This window comes from Mangifera indica, chromosome 16, assembly GCF_011075055.1.
Source record: "Mangifera indica cultivar Alphonso chromosome 16, CATAS_Mindica_2.1, whole genome shotgun sequence".
Taxonomy (NCBI): Eukaryota; Viridiplantae; Streptophyta; class Magnoliopsida; order Sapindales; family Anacardiaceae; genus Mangifera; species Mangifera indica.
In genome coordinates this window covers 12,089,474-12,106,628 of record NC_058152.1, presented here as the reverse complement: position 1 = coordinate 12,106,628, position 17,155 = coordinate 12,089,474, and the positions used below count along the sequence as shown (strand labels likewise).

Sequence of the window (17,155 nt, the reverse complement as noted above, 5' to 3'; positions counted from 1 at the left end):
ATCTTGACACCATGCTCCTCTCGGATCGATCTGGAACTACCTGATGATGTTGATGGTTGTGGAGGAAAATCAGGAAGCCACCTAAATGGATCAGTGGGGACATTGTCAAAAAATGGCCCAGAATAATTTCCACCACCTGAAATAGGATCTTCAAGCTGTAAACTATCCATACCCTCGGTAACTGATGTTATATACTCAGGCTCTACATCTTCTGAAGGAATGTCGGGCATATCATTTCCATCAAAGTCACTCCAATAGGGAACTATATCTTTTTCTCCATGAGCCTATGAGTTTGCAATATACAACGGGTCATTACTAAAATCAATCAACTTTTCCAAATCATATTCTTTTTTGACCCAACTACTTTCGTTTTCATCTTCATCTTCATCTTCATCCTCTTGCCCTTCAATTGGGGTACATGTAACAAATACAGGAATACATTCCTGAAAGTACTGGGACATATCAAGAAGACCCTGAACATCTTCATCATTTTGGATCTGGATAGGGCCGTCGAGCTCAATTTTTCTTGGCTTCATTGATACTTGAATGTAGTTTTTCATTGGATCAATACTGCAAGACTCCGTCAAAAGCTCAATAAATCCCTCGAATGTTGTTCCATAAGGGATTTTAATCAATTGTTTGGCTCCTCCAACATATTTCATTGTGTTATTACGACCTTGAATCCATTCTCCCTGATAACGAACTAATGCATAACCATCCATTTTAATTATGAATCCTGCAATGACCAGTTTTTGAAGATAATTATTCATTTATAATAAAAAAATCAATAATAACTATGAAAAACAATCGTACAATTATTAATAATTAAAAAAAAATCCTAATATTTTTCTAATAATTTATTTATCCCCCTATAATTATTTGACAATTTATATAACAATTTATATAACACTTTCGTATGTTATTTTACCCCTCAAAATGCATCTATCTGTTTGTAATGTTCTATTTAAAACGTTTTTATAATATCTATACTTTGAAATAGATATTCAAATTCTATACTTTGAAATGCTTTAAAATGTCAATAATAAAAAATTTCTTCAAAAATCTGAAAAATACTAGTGGATATATCTTAAAACGATAAAATTCAAAAAAACAGAACTAAAATTCAAATTCTAAAAGTTGAAATACCCTAGAATGGTAATAATCGAACAATTCTTTAAAAATCTGAAAAATACAAGTTGATATATCCTAAAACGGTGAAATTAAAAAAAAAAGAATTGAAATTTGAATTCTAAAAGTTGAAATACCTTAGAATAACATCAATCGAAAAATTCTTCAGAAATCTTAAAAATACGAATCGATATATCCTAAAGGGATGAAATTCGAAAAAACGGAACTAAAATTCAGAATCTAAAAGTTGAAATACCCTAGTATGGCAACAATCGAAAAATTCTGTAAATATCTGAAAAATGTGAATTGATATATCCTAAAGGAGTGAAACTCGAAAAAACCTATAATTTCAATTATAATGCGCCTACCATGTTTAATATGAAAATACGCCCTAATTTTAATAACATTTCATTTGACATTTTAGAAAAAGTAATTAAATAAATAAATATGAAAATGTCTTTATAATGTCAAATATCTAAAAACCCCACATATTTATCCTAAATTACATTTAACCCCTACACTTGTGAAGCATTGCATTTAACCCCCATATTATGACATAAAAACTAAACTTAACAAATGAAATTAAGTTTTAGACTAAGATTGACATAAATACCTTTTTTGATGAATAGTGTTTTTTCGAATTGAATACAGAAATACGAACTTCTTTCGTCCGAATGAATCCCTACTAATTGATGTTGAAAAAAAAATGAAAGTGAGAGTGAGTGTTTGAGTGATATGAGAAGTGTGTGTAAATAAAGGGAATGAAGAGGGTTTATATAGATAAGAGGAAGGGTAATTTTGACATTTTAGAAAAAGTAATTAAATAAATAAATATGAAAATGTCTTTATAATGTAAAATATCTAAAAACCCCCCATATTTATCCTAAATTACATTTAACCCCCTATACTTGTGAAGCATTGTATTTAACCCCCATATTATAGCATAAAAACTAAACTTAACAAATGAAATTAAGTTTTAGACTAAGATTGACATAAATACTTTTTTTGATGAATAGTGTTTTTTCGAGTCGAATACAAAAATACGAACTTCTTCCGTCCGAACGAATCCCTACTAATTGATGTTGAAAAAAAATGAAAGTGAAAGTGAGTGTTTGAGTGATATAAGAAGTGTGTGTAAATAAAGGGAATGAAAAGGGTTTATATAGATAAGAGGAAGGGTAATTTTGACATTTTAGAAAAAGTAATTAAATAAATAAATATGAAAATGTCTTTATAATGTAAAATATCTAAAAACCCCCCATATTTATCTTAAATTACATTTAACCCCCTATACTTGTGAAGTATTACATTTAACCCCTATATTATGACATAAAAACTAAACTTAACAAATGAAATTAAATTTTAGACTAAGATTGACATAAATACTTTTTTTGATGAATAGTGTTTTTTCGAGTCGAATACAAAAATACGAACTTCTTCCGTCCGAACGAATCCCTACTAATTGATGTTGAAAAAAAATGAAAGTAAGAGTGAGTGTTTGAGTGATATGAGAAGTGTGTGTAAATAAAGGGAATGAAAAGGGTTTATATAGATGAGAGGAAGGGTAATTTTGACATTTTAGAAAAAGTAATTAAATAAATAAATATGAAAATGTCTTTATAATGTAAAATATCTAAAAACCCCCCATATTTATCTTAAATTACATTTAACCCCCTATACTTGTGAAGTATTATATTTAACCCCTATATTATGACATAAAAACTAAACTTAACAAATGAAATTAAGTTTTAGACTAAGATTGACATAAATACCTTTTTTGATGAATAGTATTTTTTCGAGTCGAATATAAAAATACGAACTTCTTCCATCCGAACGAATCCCTACTAATTGATGTTGAAAAAAAATGAAAGTGAGAGTGAGTGTTTGAGTGATATGAGAAGTGTGTGTAAATAAAATGAGTGAGGAGGGTTTATATAGATGAGGGGAAGGGTAATTTTGATATTTTAGAAAAAGTTTGAAATAAATAAATAAATATAAAAATGCCTTTACAATGTAAAATATCCAAAAACCCCCCATATTTATCTAAAATTATTTTCACCCCCATAATGAGTGAGGGGAGTTATATAAATGAAGGGAAGGGTAATTTTGATATTTTATAAAAAGTTTGAAATAAATAAATAAATATCAAAATGCCTTTATAATGTAAAATATCCAAAAACTCCTCATAGTTATCTAAAATTACATTAAAACCCCATAGTAAGTGGGAGAGTTATATAAATATGAGGAGAAGGGTAGTTTTGGTATTAAAAAAATTCATAGTCATTTTTTTTTGGAACAGTAATTTTGGGCATTTTGACTTGAAAATAGTAATTTTGGGTATTTTTTGCTTAATCGGAGGGCATTTTGGCCATTTTCTAAAATTTCCCTTAATATAATATAATAAAAATTTTTAAAAGGATTTTATTTATGTTGATGTTATTGTAACATCAACATAATAATCAAATCTATTTGCCCTGGTAAATAAATTGCAGCTTAATATGATTAATTTAATTTAATTTTGAATTTATTCAGCTCGATAACTTAAACATGTTTAAGTCATCGAGGTTTAAATCATACTCCTAACTAAATTTATCATTAAGAGTTGTAATGAAACTTGAATAGAGTTGTAATGCATCTATTTGATGGGGTGGTCAAGTTAGTTAATACAAAAAATCCTGCGGCGGATCAAAAGTCTTTGGCTAGAAATGAATGACATCACCGCCACCTCATCATCATATTTTCTTTTATTCACCTATGTTTTAAAAATTTAATTGAAACCCCTCAACTTTTTCCTCATGGTTTATGCTTTTATAATCCAAATTCTAAAAGTATTAATAATAATAATTTAATAAATTTTATATTTTTATTAAAGTTAATCTATATTAATAAATAGTTTAGGAATTATACACATACAATCAACAAATATACGTTTTATAAAAAAAAAATTCAACTCTAAAATTTATGATGAATATTTACGTGGTTGTATTTATAAAATTCTTTATATCTAAATTTTTTATCTATACAAAATCTATTATTTTTTACAAAATAAATAATTTTTGTCAATTAATAATCATATTTCTTGTTGATTGAATTTTAAATGAAATGTTGGATTAAAAAATATTTGTAAATCTAAGGTTATTAAGATAAGAGATAATAATAAGTTTTGTATTAAATTGAGTTTTTTTTTTTGGTAACCAAAGATTTGTCCGTATAATTGTGTTCTACTTAATTTATATAGTCTAAAAAAGAAAAAATTATATGCATAAAAAATAGTAAACTTTAGTTAATTTAGATGAGAGTAAAGGGGTACTCAGTATTTTCAAAATTACAGGACTTTAATGTAATTTTTGAAATTAAGGGGTGCACGAAAGTAGACTTGCTAAAAATATGCAACGTCAATATCTGGCATTTAAAAAGGGACACGTGTCAAATTGTGATGGGAAGGCAATAAATGGCATTTAAAGAATACTGATGTATGTTAACAAAAATTTAGTCATTGTAATTAATGGGAAAATGACTGCATATTTTATGTCAATTGATCAAATAAGTTTCTTTTGAAATTGAGTGTGATAGAGATATTTTATTTAATATACAAAGGATAAGTATTTACTAATTTCATAGATACCTCAATAACGTAAATTATTCTTTTTAAGAAGTCCTTCAAAAGAAAATTTTGATTATTCAAAATTTCTAATTATTAACTTAAATATAATTTTTCTAATATTATTTTTGGGATAACAACTTTAATTATTTTAATAAAAACCTTTTGATCTATCAAAAAAATAAAGTGATAATTGAATCTATCTAAGCTTTGTTATCTTTATTAATTTTCTAAGAAAGATTTTAAAAACATGATGAGCTACAAGTATACGTATACAGACAATAAATTTCCACCCAAGGTTGGTTGAAACTATATTTTCACATTGTATATTACAAAAAAATGAATTTTCATTCGACATCTATTTCTGCTAGAGAATTACCTCAAGTGAAGGAGCAATAAAATCATTATTATGTTCTTTAATAGTTTTAAAAATGAAAATATAATATTTTAAAATTAGTTAAAGTTTTAATATTTTATAAGAGTCTAAGAGGTAAATTTTTAAATTGTTAATAATATATTAGTAGTTTGACTTCTATATTAAGTGTTGATAATAATTTTGTAATTTTAATGAGAATGTAAAACAATTATTTCAAAGAAAACTTAGCAGATTACTATCAGAAATGAATGACAGATGAGACTTTAGTTTTTTAAAACTTAAAGGACTAAAAGAGTATTTCTTTAAAACTTGGGCATTTAGCGAAAAAAGAAAAAGGCAAGGTAACTTGCTCGGAAATATAATGCATGTGGGAATCAAAAAGCAGCGTAATGCTCACGGGTCAAAAAGTCCATGTGAAAAAGACGAAAGACAGAGCATCTTCCGGGAAAGCAGATAAAACAAAAAAGAGAAAGGCAGGCCATCTTCCTGGAAAAGAAATGAAAAAGATTCAAATATTATGGAATGTAGTTCAATTACTCAATTAGGTTATGTTTTAGTCACTGTATTGGTGTATGTTGATAAGGACTTAGTCTTTAAAAGTATATATTTAGAGTTTATGTTTTTGAGGTATTCATATAATATTGTCACATCTGTCTTTATACTCCATATGTTGTTATGTAAAATTATATGTTTTACAAAATTTTCTGTTTTTAGAGTATAAAAAGATATTTGATCGTGAAATACCAATAAATGTTAATAACGATTTAGTCATTATGATTGATTGGAGAATGACTATATATTGTATGTAAATTTATTTCAAAATACTGATAAAATTTTTCCTCCTATTCTCTTTATTTTTAACTTTCTCTCTTATTTTTTTTATTTTCCTTTTTCATAAGTTTATGGGATACATTGTAATTTATTAAGATTATTAATAAATTATAGTAATTTTGTAATTTTAATAAAAAAATAAAATAACCATTTAAAAAAAAAACTTAACAGATTATTAATAAAAATGGGTGATGAGTGAAAATTTATGCTTTTTAAAACTTATGGATAAAAATGTATCATTTCTTTAAAACTTAGGTGGGCCCGAAAAACAGTAAAAAGCAAAAAGGCAAGGCAACTTGCTTGAAATCAAAGGGTAGCGTAATGTTCACAGGTCTAAAAGTCCAAGTCAAAAGGACGAAAGACAGGGCATGTTCCTGGAAACCAGATAAAGCAAAGAAGAAAAAGGCAGACCATCTTCCCGGAAAAGAGATGAAAAAGACTTAGATATATTGGAATATAGTTCAATTACTCAATTAGCTGATGTTTTAGTTTAGCCTTCCTTGTTTATGCGAAGTACCTCTCATCACTTGCAGCAGTTAATGGCTTCCTCTTCTTCTTCTTCCATTACTCCTAAACTAGAGTATGAGGTTTTCCTTAGTTTCCATGGTGTGGACACCCGAACAAACATTACCAGCCATCTGTATGAAGCCTTTTGTCAGAAAAAGATTAAAACTTTCATTGATGATAAGCTTAATAGAGGAGAAGAAATTTCTCCCTCTCTTTTGAGGGCAATTGAACATTCAAAGATCTCGGTTATCATTTTCTCTAAAGGTTACGCTTCCTCCAGATGGTGTCTCAAAGAACTTGAAGAGATTGTTAAATGTAAGAACACGTATGATCAGATCGTAATACCAATCTTCTATCAAGTAGATCCATCTGATGTCAGGAATCAAACTGGGGATTTTGGGAAAGCATTTGCTGAGCTTGAAAAGCGTTTTATGGATGATTCAGAAATGTTGCAGAGATGGAGGACTGCTTTGGGGGATGCAGCCAGCATTTCTGGTTATGATTCAAAGAACTCTAGGTAATTTAATGGAATAATCTTACACACAGCAGTTCCATCTGTTTTCTATTTTTATTATCTTTTCCAGATTTACTGGAAACAGAGTCAGATGGTCAAAATAATAATCAATTAGAAGTTTGATATTATATTTTATACTATGCTAATTTTGGTTGGGTTCTTGTTGTGTGTCTTTTGACCCGAAACACAGAAAGACTTAACACAAACACTATCAATTGAGACGAACGGTCAGTTTTACCTTTTTGAATGACAGCTAATTACTATCTAAATATGATATATTATTGAATACATTCTTACTGATTATTTCATTTTTTCCGAGAATTGAATTGAATTTTAGCATTGATAAGTTTTATAGGTTTTTAGGATTTAGAAAGTGATGATCAAATTATATTTGAATCAAAAATTTTGTGCCACTGAGAAATGAACTTGAGTTCATGTCATGATGCAGTTCTTTGTCATGCCAATCTTACATTTTAAAAATTTTTATTCAATGATTATGTTATATTTCTTTATTTCGTTTTTAGTCATTTAATTTTAGTATCATATCATTTAATTATTTATTTTTTACTTTTAGGAATGAGGCAACGCTGATAAAAGATCTTGTCAACGATGTATGGAAGAAATTGGTTTACAACTCTTCAATTATTCCTTCCAAATACCTAGTTGGACTAGAGTCATCAATCGAAGAGATTGAAAATTTATTATGTTCAAAGGGTGTTTGCAAGCTAGGAATTTGGGGCATCGGGGGCATAGGAAAAACTACTCTTGCTGATGCTATATTTAAAAAAATCTCTAAACAATTTGAAGAATCTTACTTCATTTCAAATATTAGAGAAGAATCAGAAAAAAGTGGGGGATTAAATGACTTATGCCAAAAACTGAGTTCTACAGTTTTAGGGGATGAACATCCCAATCATAGATTCACCTTCACAAGAAGAAGTCTTATTAGCAGAAAAAAAGTTCTTATTGTATTTGATGATGTAACGAATTTAAATCAAATGCAATGTTTAATGGCAATTTTTGGTGAGTTGGATTCATACAGTCGAATCATTATAACGTCAAGGGATAAACATGTGCTAAGAAATTGTGAAGTGGATCACATTCATGAGATGATAAAGTTATCTCCTGATGATGCTTTTCAACTTTTTGACCTATATGCCCTTAAAGGAAACTCTCCAACAGAATATTATATCGAGCTATCATCTAAAGTAGTAGATTATGCTAAAGGTCTTCCATTAGCTCTTGAAGTCTTAGGTTCCTTTCTATTCGAGAGGACGGAGAGAGAATGGAAAAGTACACTAGAAAACTTGAAAACAAGTCCTCATGGGGATGTCCAAAAGGTATTAAAAATAAGTTACGAAGGACTAGATGATAAACAGAAGTGTGTATTTTTGGATATTGTATGTTACTTTAAAGGGTATAAAAGAGATATTGTAGAAGCAATCTTGAATACTCGTGACTTAGACGCTCATATTTATATAAATGTTCTCATTGAAAGGTGTCTCATAACTACTTCATATGACACCATAACAATGCATGATTTACTTAAAGAAATGGGTAGAGAAATTGTTCAGCAAGAATCAATTTATAATCCTGGCAAACGTAGTCGGTTGTGGGATCATGAGGATGTATTTTCAGTATTGAAGAATAATACGGTAAGAGTCAAAACACTAATTTTTTATTTCTATTTTATACATAAATTATAATAAAATATTTGGTATAGGGTAGTGATGACACATCTATTATTATTTTTATTTACATATTCTGAAAAGAAACATATTTGAGACTAAATTACTTAAGAATTGATGTAATTAAGTAATTTCAAATTGACTTTTCACCAATATGCTTGTGATTACCAGGGAACTAGAGCAATTCGAAGCATATGCTTGGATATGTCTAAAGTAGAAGAGCTGCATTTAAATCGTGAAGTTTTCAACGACATGCAAAACCTAAGATTCTTGAAATTTTATGGGTCTCAACATGGAAAGAAGGTGCCTGAATCTGATTCCTCTACATTGCATCGTATTTTGAGATGGTTGAAAAGAGAAAACTCCAATGATGGAAAGGTGCATGGTTTTGAGAAACTTAAGTTTGATTTCTATGAGATAAGACACTTTTGCTTTCATGGATATCTTGACAAATCATTGCCGTCAAATTTTAATGCAAAGAACCTTGTTGCACTTTACATGCCTAATAGCAAAGTTAAAAAACTCTGGACTGGTAACCAGGTATTTATTAACTTTTATATTGCTTTTTTTTTTTATATGCCTTAAATTGTAATTTTTTTTGTAAGTTAGTTATGTTTCTAGCTTTACTTCATTTAATTTAATTTTTTCCTTTTTTGGCAGGTTCTTGTTAATTTGAAATATATTGACCTTAGGTGCTCTAAGCATCTATGCAGAATACCAGATTTTTCACTTATGCCAAATCTTGAGAGTTTGATTCTAGCAGGTTGTACAAATTTGCTTGAGGGTTTCTCATCCATCTATAATCTCCATAAACTTGTTATCTTGAATCTACGAGGATGCAAAAGCTTTGATAATCTTCCAATTAGTTCTAATTGCCAATCTCTTCGAGAAGCTAATCTCTCCAATTGCTCAAATCTCAAAAAAGTTCCACATCTCCCTAATACAGTTGAAAATTTATATCTAAATGGAACTGCTATTAAAGAATTTTCATCAATAGGGCATTTATTTAGACTAGTAAGATTGAGCCTTAAAAAATGTTCAAAGCTTGAGAGATTACCAAATAGTATTCGTGAGTTGAAATCTCTTAAAAAGAAGCGATTGGGTATCCCACTTGTCGATTTATCTGTTTTCCAAAGAATGATAGCGCTACGCCTGATTGATTGTTGCATCGAAGTGTTACCCAACAATATTGGCCAATTACTCTCACTAAATTATTTATGTCTTGAACAAAACAATTTGGAGACGCTACCAGAGAGCATCAAAGACCTCTCTAACCTACGAGGTCTTTATTTATGCAATTGCCACAGGCTTAAACACTTACCGGAGCTTCCAAGCAGTCTAGAGGAAATTAGTGTAGTGAATTGCGCATCTCTTGAATCAATATCAAATTTCCTATGTAAGGATTCTTCTATTAGGCACATCAACTTCTTCAATTGTTTCAAATTAAAATTTGAGCTGGCAGATGCTCTCTTGAATTTTGAGAGAAATTCATACTATCAATTTTATCGTCGTAAAGTAAGTTTATCTCTCTCACTTTTTCTGTTTTCTGATGATGTCAATTCATTTTCTATAAATTTTGAATCTTCAAACTTTATAACTTTTAATATCCCATTCAAAAGACTTAAAAATTAAATATGAGTATACATATTTCATTTTAACAGTAAATGATGTGTAAATTAAAATTTTAATTTATATAAACTTAACAAATAGCCCTACCTTTGTAGTGTCTTGCTTATAAGTCTGGACTACTATATATATATATATATATATATATATATATATATATTAAATTCAAATTTCATAATAATGCAATCCATCTCTCTTTGATTTTTTGATTGAAACCTGGAAAAGAAACTATGCTTGAACAAAGTGGCTAGGCTTTCTTCTTCCTGTTTGTGCTATAATGAAACGATGAGTTTTGAATAAAACTCACCGTTTTGATTTAATTTTAATTAGATACCCCACTTTGCTATTCTAACACTTAAGTACCATTACAAACTAATCCATCACCTTGCACTTCTCACACTTTGATTCAAAACATCTCCCTTTAAACATAAGTCCCTTTATTTTCATCATTTTGATGGAATTTTTCAGACAATACACACCTAATGATACTGAATTATGAAACTAGTGGAAATTTAATTCAATATAATCTCAAGAAAAGATTAATTAGCTTCTTGTGTATACAAAAATTTTAAGGGAGAAGTATTTAGAAGGGTAATTACAAAACAATAAAACTATATATACTTAATATTGAGTATACTATTAGATATATAGATAATTTGTCGTCTTGTGATACAGTGATTTTGAATTAAAGATTATATTGAATTAAACTATCTAGAACAAATTTGATGAAAGAAGAATGCAGGTTTTGACGAAAGAGAAAACAAAAAATCAAGAATAGGAAAGGAAATTGAAAGCCTAAGTGAAACTTCTACCTTTTTCATAATTCTCTATCATTTATTATGGAACAATCTGATTTGGTTGAAACTCACCATTTTACATTATTAACCAAAAACCACCATTTGTTTTGAAAAACATAAGATGTGTCCATCAATTTATAAAAACCATTTTAACACCACAATATTCTTTACAATAATAAACAATTCCACCAATTTGTAATTCTCACACTTTTATTCTCAACATACTATTGAATTTACTATTCTCATGATATCTTAACTTTAAATTATATTATACAAAATTACATTTAAAACATAGCTATCTTATTATATAATATTCTTATACATATAAACTTACTATTGTTAACTAAATAATTAATATATTTAATTATTTTTATTTGATATAATGAAATACTATGTAGTCTTAATCTAAGACAAAGTTGATAACTCTTTAATCAAAATATTTTATATCTAAAAATCTTACTTGGACTATTGATTTATGAATATAGAGTTTCTTATGACATAATATTAAAATATATAGTATTAAATGGACTGCTAATGTACATGCAGGATATCTCTTCTCGTTGGCCAATGACGTGCTTTTTTTACCCTGGATGCGAAATTCCAAAGCATTTTGACTTAAAAAGTAATGAATCTTTTGTAGAGTTTCCAAAAGGTTGGGTCAATGATAACATAGTTGGTTTCGCTTTCTATGATGTTGTATCATTACAAGACTATCAACAACTTGGAAATTACCATGTTGGATTTCACCTGATTATTAATGCAAAGGTTGTTTCCGGTCTTTCTTTAATTAACGATGGGCATCAGTTTCTTGAAGGTGAGGATGTTATTGAATCAGATCATGTATTCATAAGTTATAAGTTCTTTAAGAACTACTGGGTAAATTCGAATAGCCAGGGTGTTGTTGAGTTCTTCATTAAACATGCAACTAAGAATGGTAAGGTTCAAGGCCAGGTGAAAAAATGTGGATTGACTTTGTTATATGCCAAAAATAATGATTAGAGAAGAGATGCAAGAGTGGACAGAGATATGACATTTTTCCCAGGCCTTGTTTTTTGGAGTTACAACAATAAACATTTTGCAAGGTATCCTTTATTTTATTTTTTTTGTAACCTAACCTTTAATTGTTTCCTCTAGTTATTTCTAAATTATTTCCCTTTCGTTACAAATATGGTGTCTTATACGTTTAAATTGTTTTATCAAGTTATTGTTCATAACTCAACATGTCAATAACTTCATATGATTAAGATTTTGATCATTATTTTTTGCTTTTTATTTTAGAGAGAATGATTATACAGTGATCTCAACCCATAGCCTATGGAAAACGGTATTGTGTCACTCAATTTGTCATATGTAGAAATTACATAAGGCTATGCTGATATTGGTATTATTGTTATTATTAATGGAAATATTCATTATATTTTTATGAGATTGATGAAAGATCTCATAAATGATTGAAACTTGAAGGTTCGAATGTTGTTATAGAAAAGGTAATTGCAATACCCTCAGGTACGTTCCAGGGGTATTTATGTCTTTTAGCTTTGCTTTGAGACATTCCAGTTTTAAATAAATATGTTCAAATGTGTGTTGGTGTATATCTATATAAAACAATTACAAAAAGACAAAGGTGTATATATAGATATATACCTATATTAAAAAGTATGTATATATATAAAGAGAGAAAAAACAAAAAAGAGAACTTTATGCCTTTTTCCATCATCTTCTCCCATCTCTTCCAGAAGAGAGCGGCCTTCTTCATGCTTTTTCTTTGTTTTTGGAAGAAAAGTGGATGATTTGAAGGGTTTTGAAAGAAAAGTAAGAAAAGAAAAAAAGAGAAAACACTTTGGAGGCCTTGGTAACTAAAAGATCTCTTTCTTTTCCCCTTACCTATGTTTATATATATATTAGATGTATGTTATATGAATATTTTAGTGTGTTTTGGTGTTGATTTAAGGTGGTTTTGGTGATAAAAGAGGTAAGACAAAGAGGAGGGAGCCAACTTGAGAAGATTAGCTTAAAATAAGGTAAGTGGAATCATTCTTGATATGTTTCATATTTTATGCTTTTGGTTCCTTTTCTCTATGTTATAAATGATGATTTTGAAGTTAAGAGAGGTTGCTTTCCTATTTGGGGTATCTATGTGTGTGACTTTGTTCATGACAGAGAGTTGAAAAATATTTACAGTTTTGCCACTGATTTTGTCCCATATTTTGACTACTTTATTTGATGCATCATGAGTGTTATTATAACTGATTCAAAAGCTCTGTGAATCTTCTTTTCAATGATATATAGCTTATGTGATTAGAGATTGTTGGGAATGTTAAATTGCTTGAAAAAAAAAAAGACTACTCTACCAAATCAATAGTCTAATGAACAGTATTTTACAGTTTTTGGAAAGAAAAAAAGAACGAAGAGGAGGAGAAAAAGAAAAGGAAGAAAAGAAAGAAAGGAAAGGAAAGAAAGGAGAGAGCAAGAAAAGAAAGAAAACCAGGAAAAAGAATTTGAGGCTCAGGATTCAGGGGTCATCCCAAGAGTATGGTCTGGTGGATTATGGATAGTTTTAAATAGAAGCAATATTAGTAAGAGATAACGCACACATGCATGCTACGAACTATGACAGGACACTTTACGCTACACCACCCATAGTAAGGCACATCTACAATAGGACACGTCCGTAGTTAGACATAGATCGGTAGTAGTGTCTGCTCGCAGTAGAGTATGCTCATAGTAGAGTACAATTCAGATTCAGAAATGGTGCAATGAGAAAAAGAAAGAGAGCTCGAGCTTAGAAAAGTTTCAAATCCCTGTAGTCAACTTCCAAAAAGTATCAAATGGACACCAGATGAGACAAAGTGTGACCCAAATAGTAAAGGATGAACTAGATTAGCCCCTCGATTCCTTGAGGAGGTTATGATGTGAGATTGAGTCTTGAGAGTGACTTAGAAAAGTGTTAAATCCCTGTAGTCAACTTCCAAATAGTTTATTTAATTCTTTTCCCTTACTGAGTGTTCTTATCTCTCACTTCCTTTTCTTTCATGATTGCAAGTACAAGTGATCGAGGTAGTTGTGAGGCAGGGTTAGGTCAGCAAAGATAGGTCCGGGCTAGGCTAGGTTATCTATGATTTTTGTTGCATGCATATGATATTGTTGACTTTTAACCCTATTCAGATAATTGTACAATTGTATCTAGGGGCATGTAAATGATTACTCTATGATTTCAAATGTTTTCATATGAGTTTTCATATGGGATATATACATCTTTTGTTCGCTTCCAAATTTTTAGTTTTCTCAGAATAATTTGGGAACACTTTTAGCGACGAGTTCATTTTAAAATTTGTTTTAAAATAAATGCTCCAGATATTAATTCGTAACATTTTTCCTTCAGAAGACAGCACTTCTGGGGAGGGATGTTACAGTAATGTAAGTACAAAATCCTTGAGCTTATAATATTTTAGGTCAAAACATGCTGATAAGATCCCCTTTATGTCCCCATGTCCCTTTCTCATATGGTAAAGGGATGGCTGATGGTTGTGCAAATTTAATAAAGCAAGTGTTGCTTCCAGAGGAAATTTACTCCATTTCTAGGGCTTTTTGTTTGCCTAATCTTCACGATATGCCTGATCTTGGAACTTTTTCCTATGGTATTTTTTATAGATGATTTGGCTTACCGCATAGTAGTTTAATAGTTTCAAGGTAAAGCTTACTTTATGTTGCCTTCTGAACTATTTGGCTAACTTTCGGCAATTTACATTCGTGGTCTATGCTTTGTAGTTCTCTATTACAGAATGTTGAAGTGCCTTTTTTTAAATGTTATTCAGTGTGTTTTCGGGTTGGCTTTATCTCAGGCTGTTCGGCATAACTAGTAATTAATTAGGTGTTATATCCATTGCTGCTTGGCATAACTTGGAGAAATAATTTGATGTGAAATTTGCTCATCATCTAGCTTCACTCTCTGTACAGGGGTTGTTGAGTCCTCGGTTAATGGCGGGAAACAAATTGATGCCGTAGATTTCATTCATGCCTTCAGCTTACTGAAAGCTTTCCCCCTGTTCCCCTCTTGAAGACATACTTAAAGAATTGAAGGAGAAACTCACAGGGAAAGGGTGTGAGTTCGGGTGGAGATACTAGTGCACAGGTTAATTTTCATACTAAAGCATAATGAGTGACTGATTCTCGGAAATTCCACTGTAACTAAATGCAAAATGAGAATTTTCTTTTCAATACAGATTGATGTAAATGCACAGGAACTTGCTGCTTTGAAAGGTGTAGTTAGTTGTGTCCAAGAGTAGAGGCTTGAACCTGACTATCCTCTTGATCCACTTCAGAAAAGGACTGAACAACTGGAGAGGTCGAAATCTGATAAGAAAAGGGGTGGAGGTTTTGGTAGACGTCAACACTTTGAGAAACAAAGAGCAAACTGAACATCGTAGGCTTGTTCTGCCTGTTTTCTGATCTGTTGTGCACTCGTGAGCAAGATGCAACATTTTATTTGACAGGGAAGCATATGGAGGAATACCTGAGAGATATCCTCTGGCTGGTCCAAACTCTTATGATTATCAAGTTCCTAGCCAGCCTGTTTTTGCTCAGCAACCAAATGATCAAAGAATATGCTTTTATCCCCAAGATGTAGTTATCAAATGCATGATTTGTGTGCAACCTTAGTGAATGTGTAGAGAATTTATTTGTGAGTGAATAACATTTTCCCTGACTGAGGCGAACTCTCCCGTTGATATGCTAAGTTATTACCTTTTCAATGCTTTTGTTTTGGTACGATCTCCATTGATCCTTAGTGAATGATTGTAATGAATATTCTTTTTATTGATATATGATTTAGCAACCTTTCAATTAACAGGCAAATTGGTTGAAAAATCATCTTTTATGTTCTCTTCCTTTTCTTTCCTTTACATTTTTGGATTTGCGCTTCTAGTGTACAGTCATTCATTATAATGTTTGGACTTGTTCTACATTTATTTCATATACTTATGATTATGACTTGTTGGGCTCTGTCTTGTTTATTTTTATATTTAACAGTACATTATATGGTTGTATAGTGTTAAAGTTTATTGTTGGGGCTTCTTTGTTGTATCATGAATTTTATTTGCCCAGGGGTTTAGATAAACTCTCACTTGTATGTGTAACGGGTGGAAATGTAGCTGCAAATATTCCCTTCCCTCTTGGATGTTTAGAAAACGAAGGGAATATAGGACAAAATAAAAATAGAAGCGACAATGCCATTTACCTTTTTTATCAAGTTATAATCTAGATTTCATGATATGCATTAATGTGTTAATAAGGTCTTTAAAAAATTACTGTTAAGTAATTCATGTCGAATTTAACAATTGACTTGATGAAAAAGATCGTGTGAAACATCCTTTATTATTGGAGAAGGTTTAATTGTTACTTAATTATTGTATGTAAAATCATAATATTTTGAGCAAATATGTGGAGTGACTTTATTGTATGTCAAAGATGATGATTTGAGAAGATAAACAAGATTAATGGATAGAGACCAGAAATTGAATACTGTAAATTGCTCTTTTAATGACTGTTTGAAGTACTATCAAATTGCTATGAGGAACATGAACAATGGGAGAATTTTCTGAAATTGTTTGAAATTTTAGATAGATGGTCTCCTTATTCAGGAATATACAAGCGATAGATAGGCCTACAACTATAAGCATCTTTTTTCTACATAGAAATTTTAACTCCTTAATCTATTGTCAATGAAACCTCATATTCATATACTTGTTGCCTTTGGTTTTCTTGATATTAGTTCCCTTTGGCATTTGATATATGATTTATCTGTGAAGCATGAAAGATTGCAATGAGAAGACTGTATCTAATTTAGTATCTGGTTCAAGCTTGGGATGGGAGGTAGTTAAATGGAAGCTGTTATCCTACTGTTAGGCATCCAATGCTCATTAACTGAAGAAGAGGCACCTGTTATACAGTCGTTACTTGGAGTAAGTGGTGATGTGCATGTTAGTTATCATGAAAGAAAATTATTCTTAGAATTCCTCTGTTTTGATTTTAGATGTTAGTGGCTGCCTGATTCTAATCATGAGCATGAAGACCAAGAAATGGAAAACC

General features: G+C 30.1%; 1 protein-coding gene and 1 long non-coding RNA gene across 3 annotated transcripts; both read left to right on the top strand.

Moving 5' to 3' along the window:
- The first annotated feature begins 6,279 nt into the window (after window positions 1-6,279).
- LOC123198973 (disease resistance protein RPV1-like) lies at window positions 6,280-10,060 on the top strand. The gene is made up of 5 exons (XM_044613775.1): window positions 6,280-6,960; window positions 7,532-8,612; window positions 8,817-9,185; window positions 9,306-9,927; window positions 10,047-10,060. The coding sequence occupies exons 1-5, from the start codon at window positions 6,443-6,445 to the stop codon at window positions 10,058-10,060; spliced, it is 2,604 nt and encodes an 867-aa protein (XP_044469710.1). The 5' UTR covers window positions 6,280-6,442.
- Window positions 10,061-11,539: 1,479 nt separating this feature from the next.
- On the top strand, window positions 11,540-15,937 carry LOC123199251. Of its 2 annotated transcripts, XR_006498290.1 has the most exons (3): window positions 11,540-12,150; window positions 15,026-15,200; window positions 15,292-15,937. It is a non-coding gene; the product is annotated as an uncharacterized LOC123199251 (long non-coding RNA). The 2 variants fall into 2 exon arrangements; XR_006498289.1 differs by lacking the exon at window positions 11,540-12,150 and having other exon boundaries at window positions 13,771-15,200.
- Window positions 15,938-17,155: the final 1,218 nt, after the last annotated feature.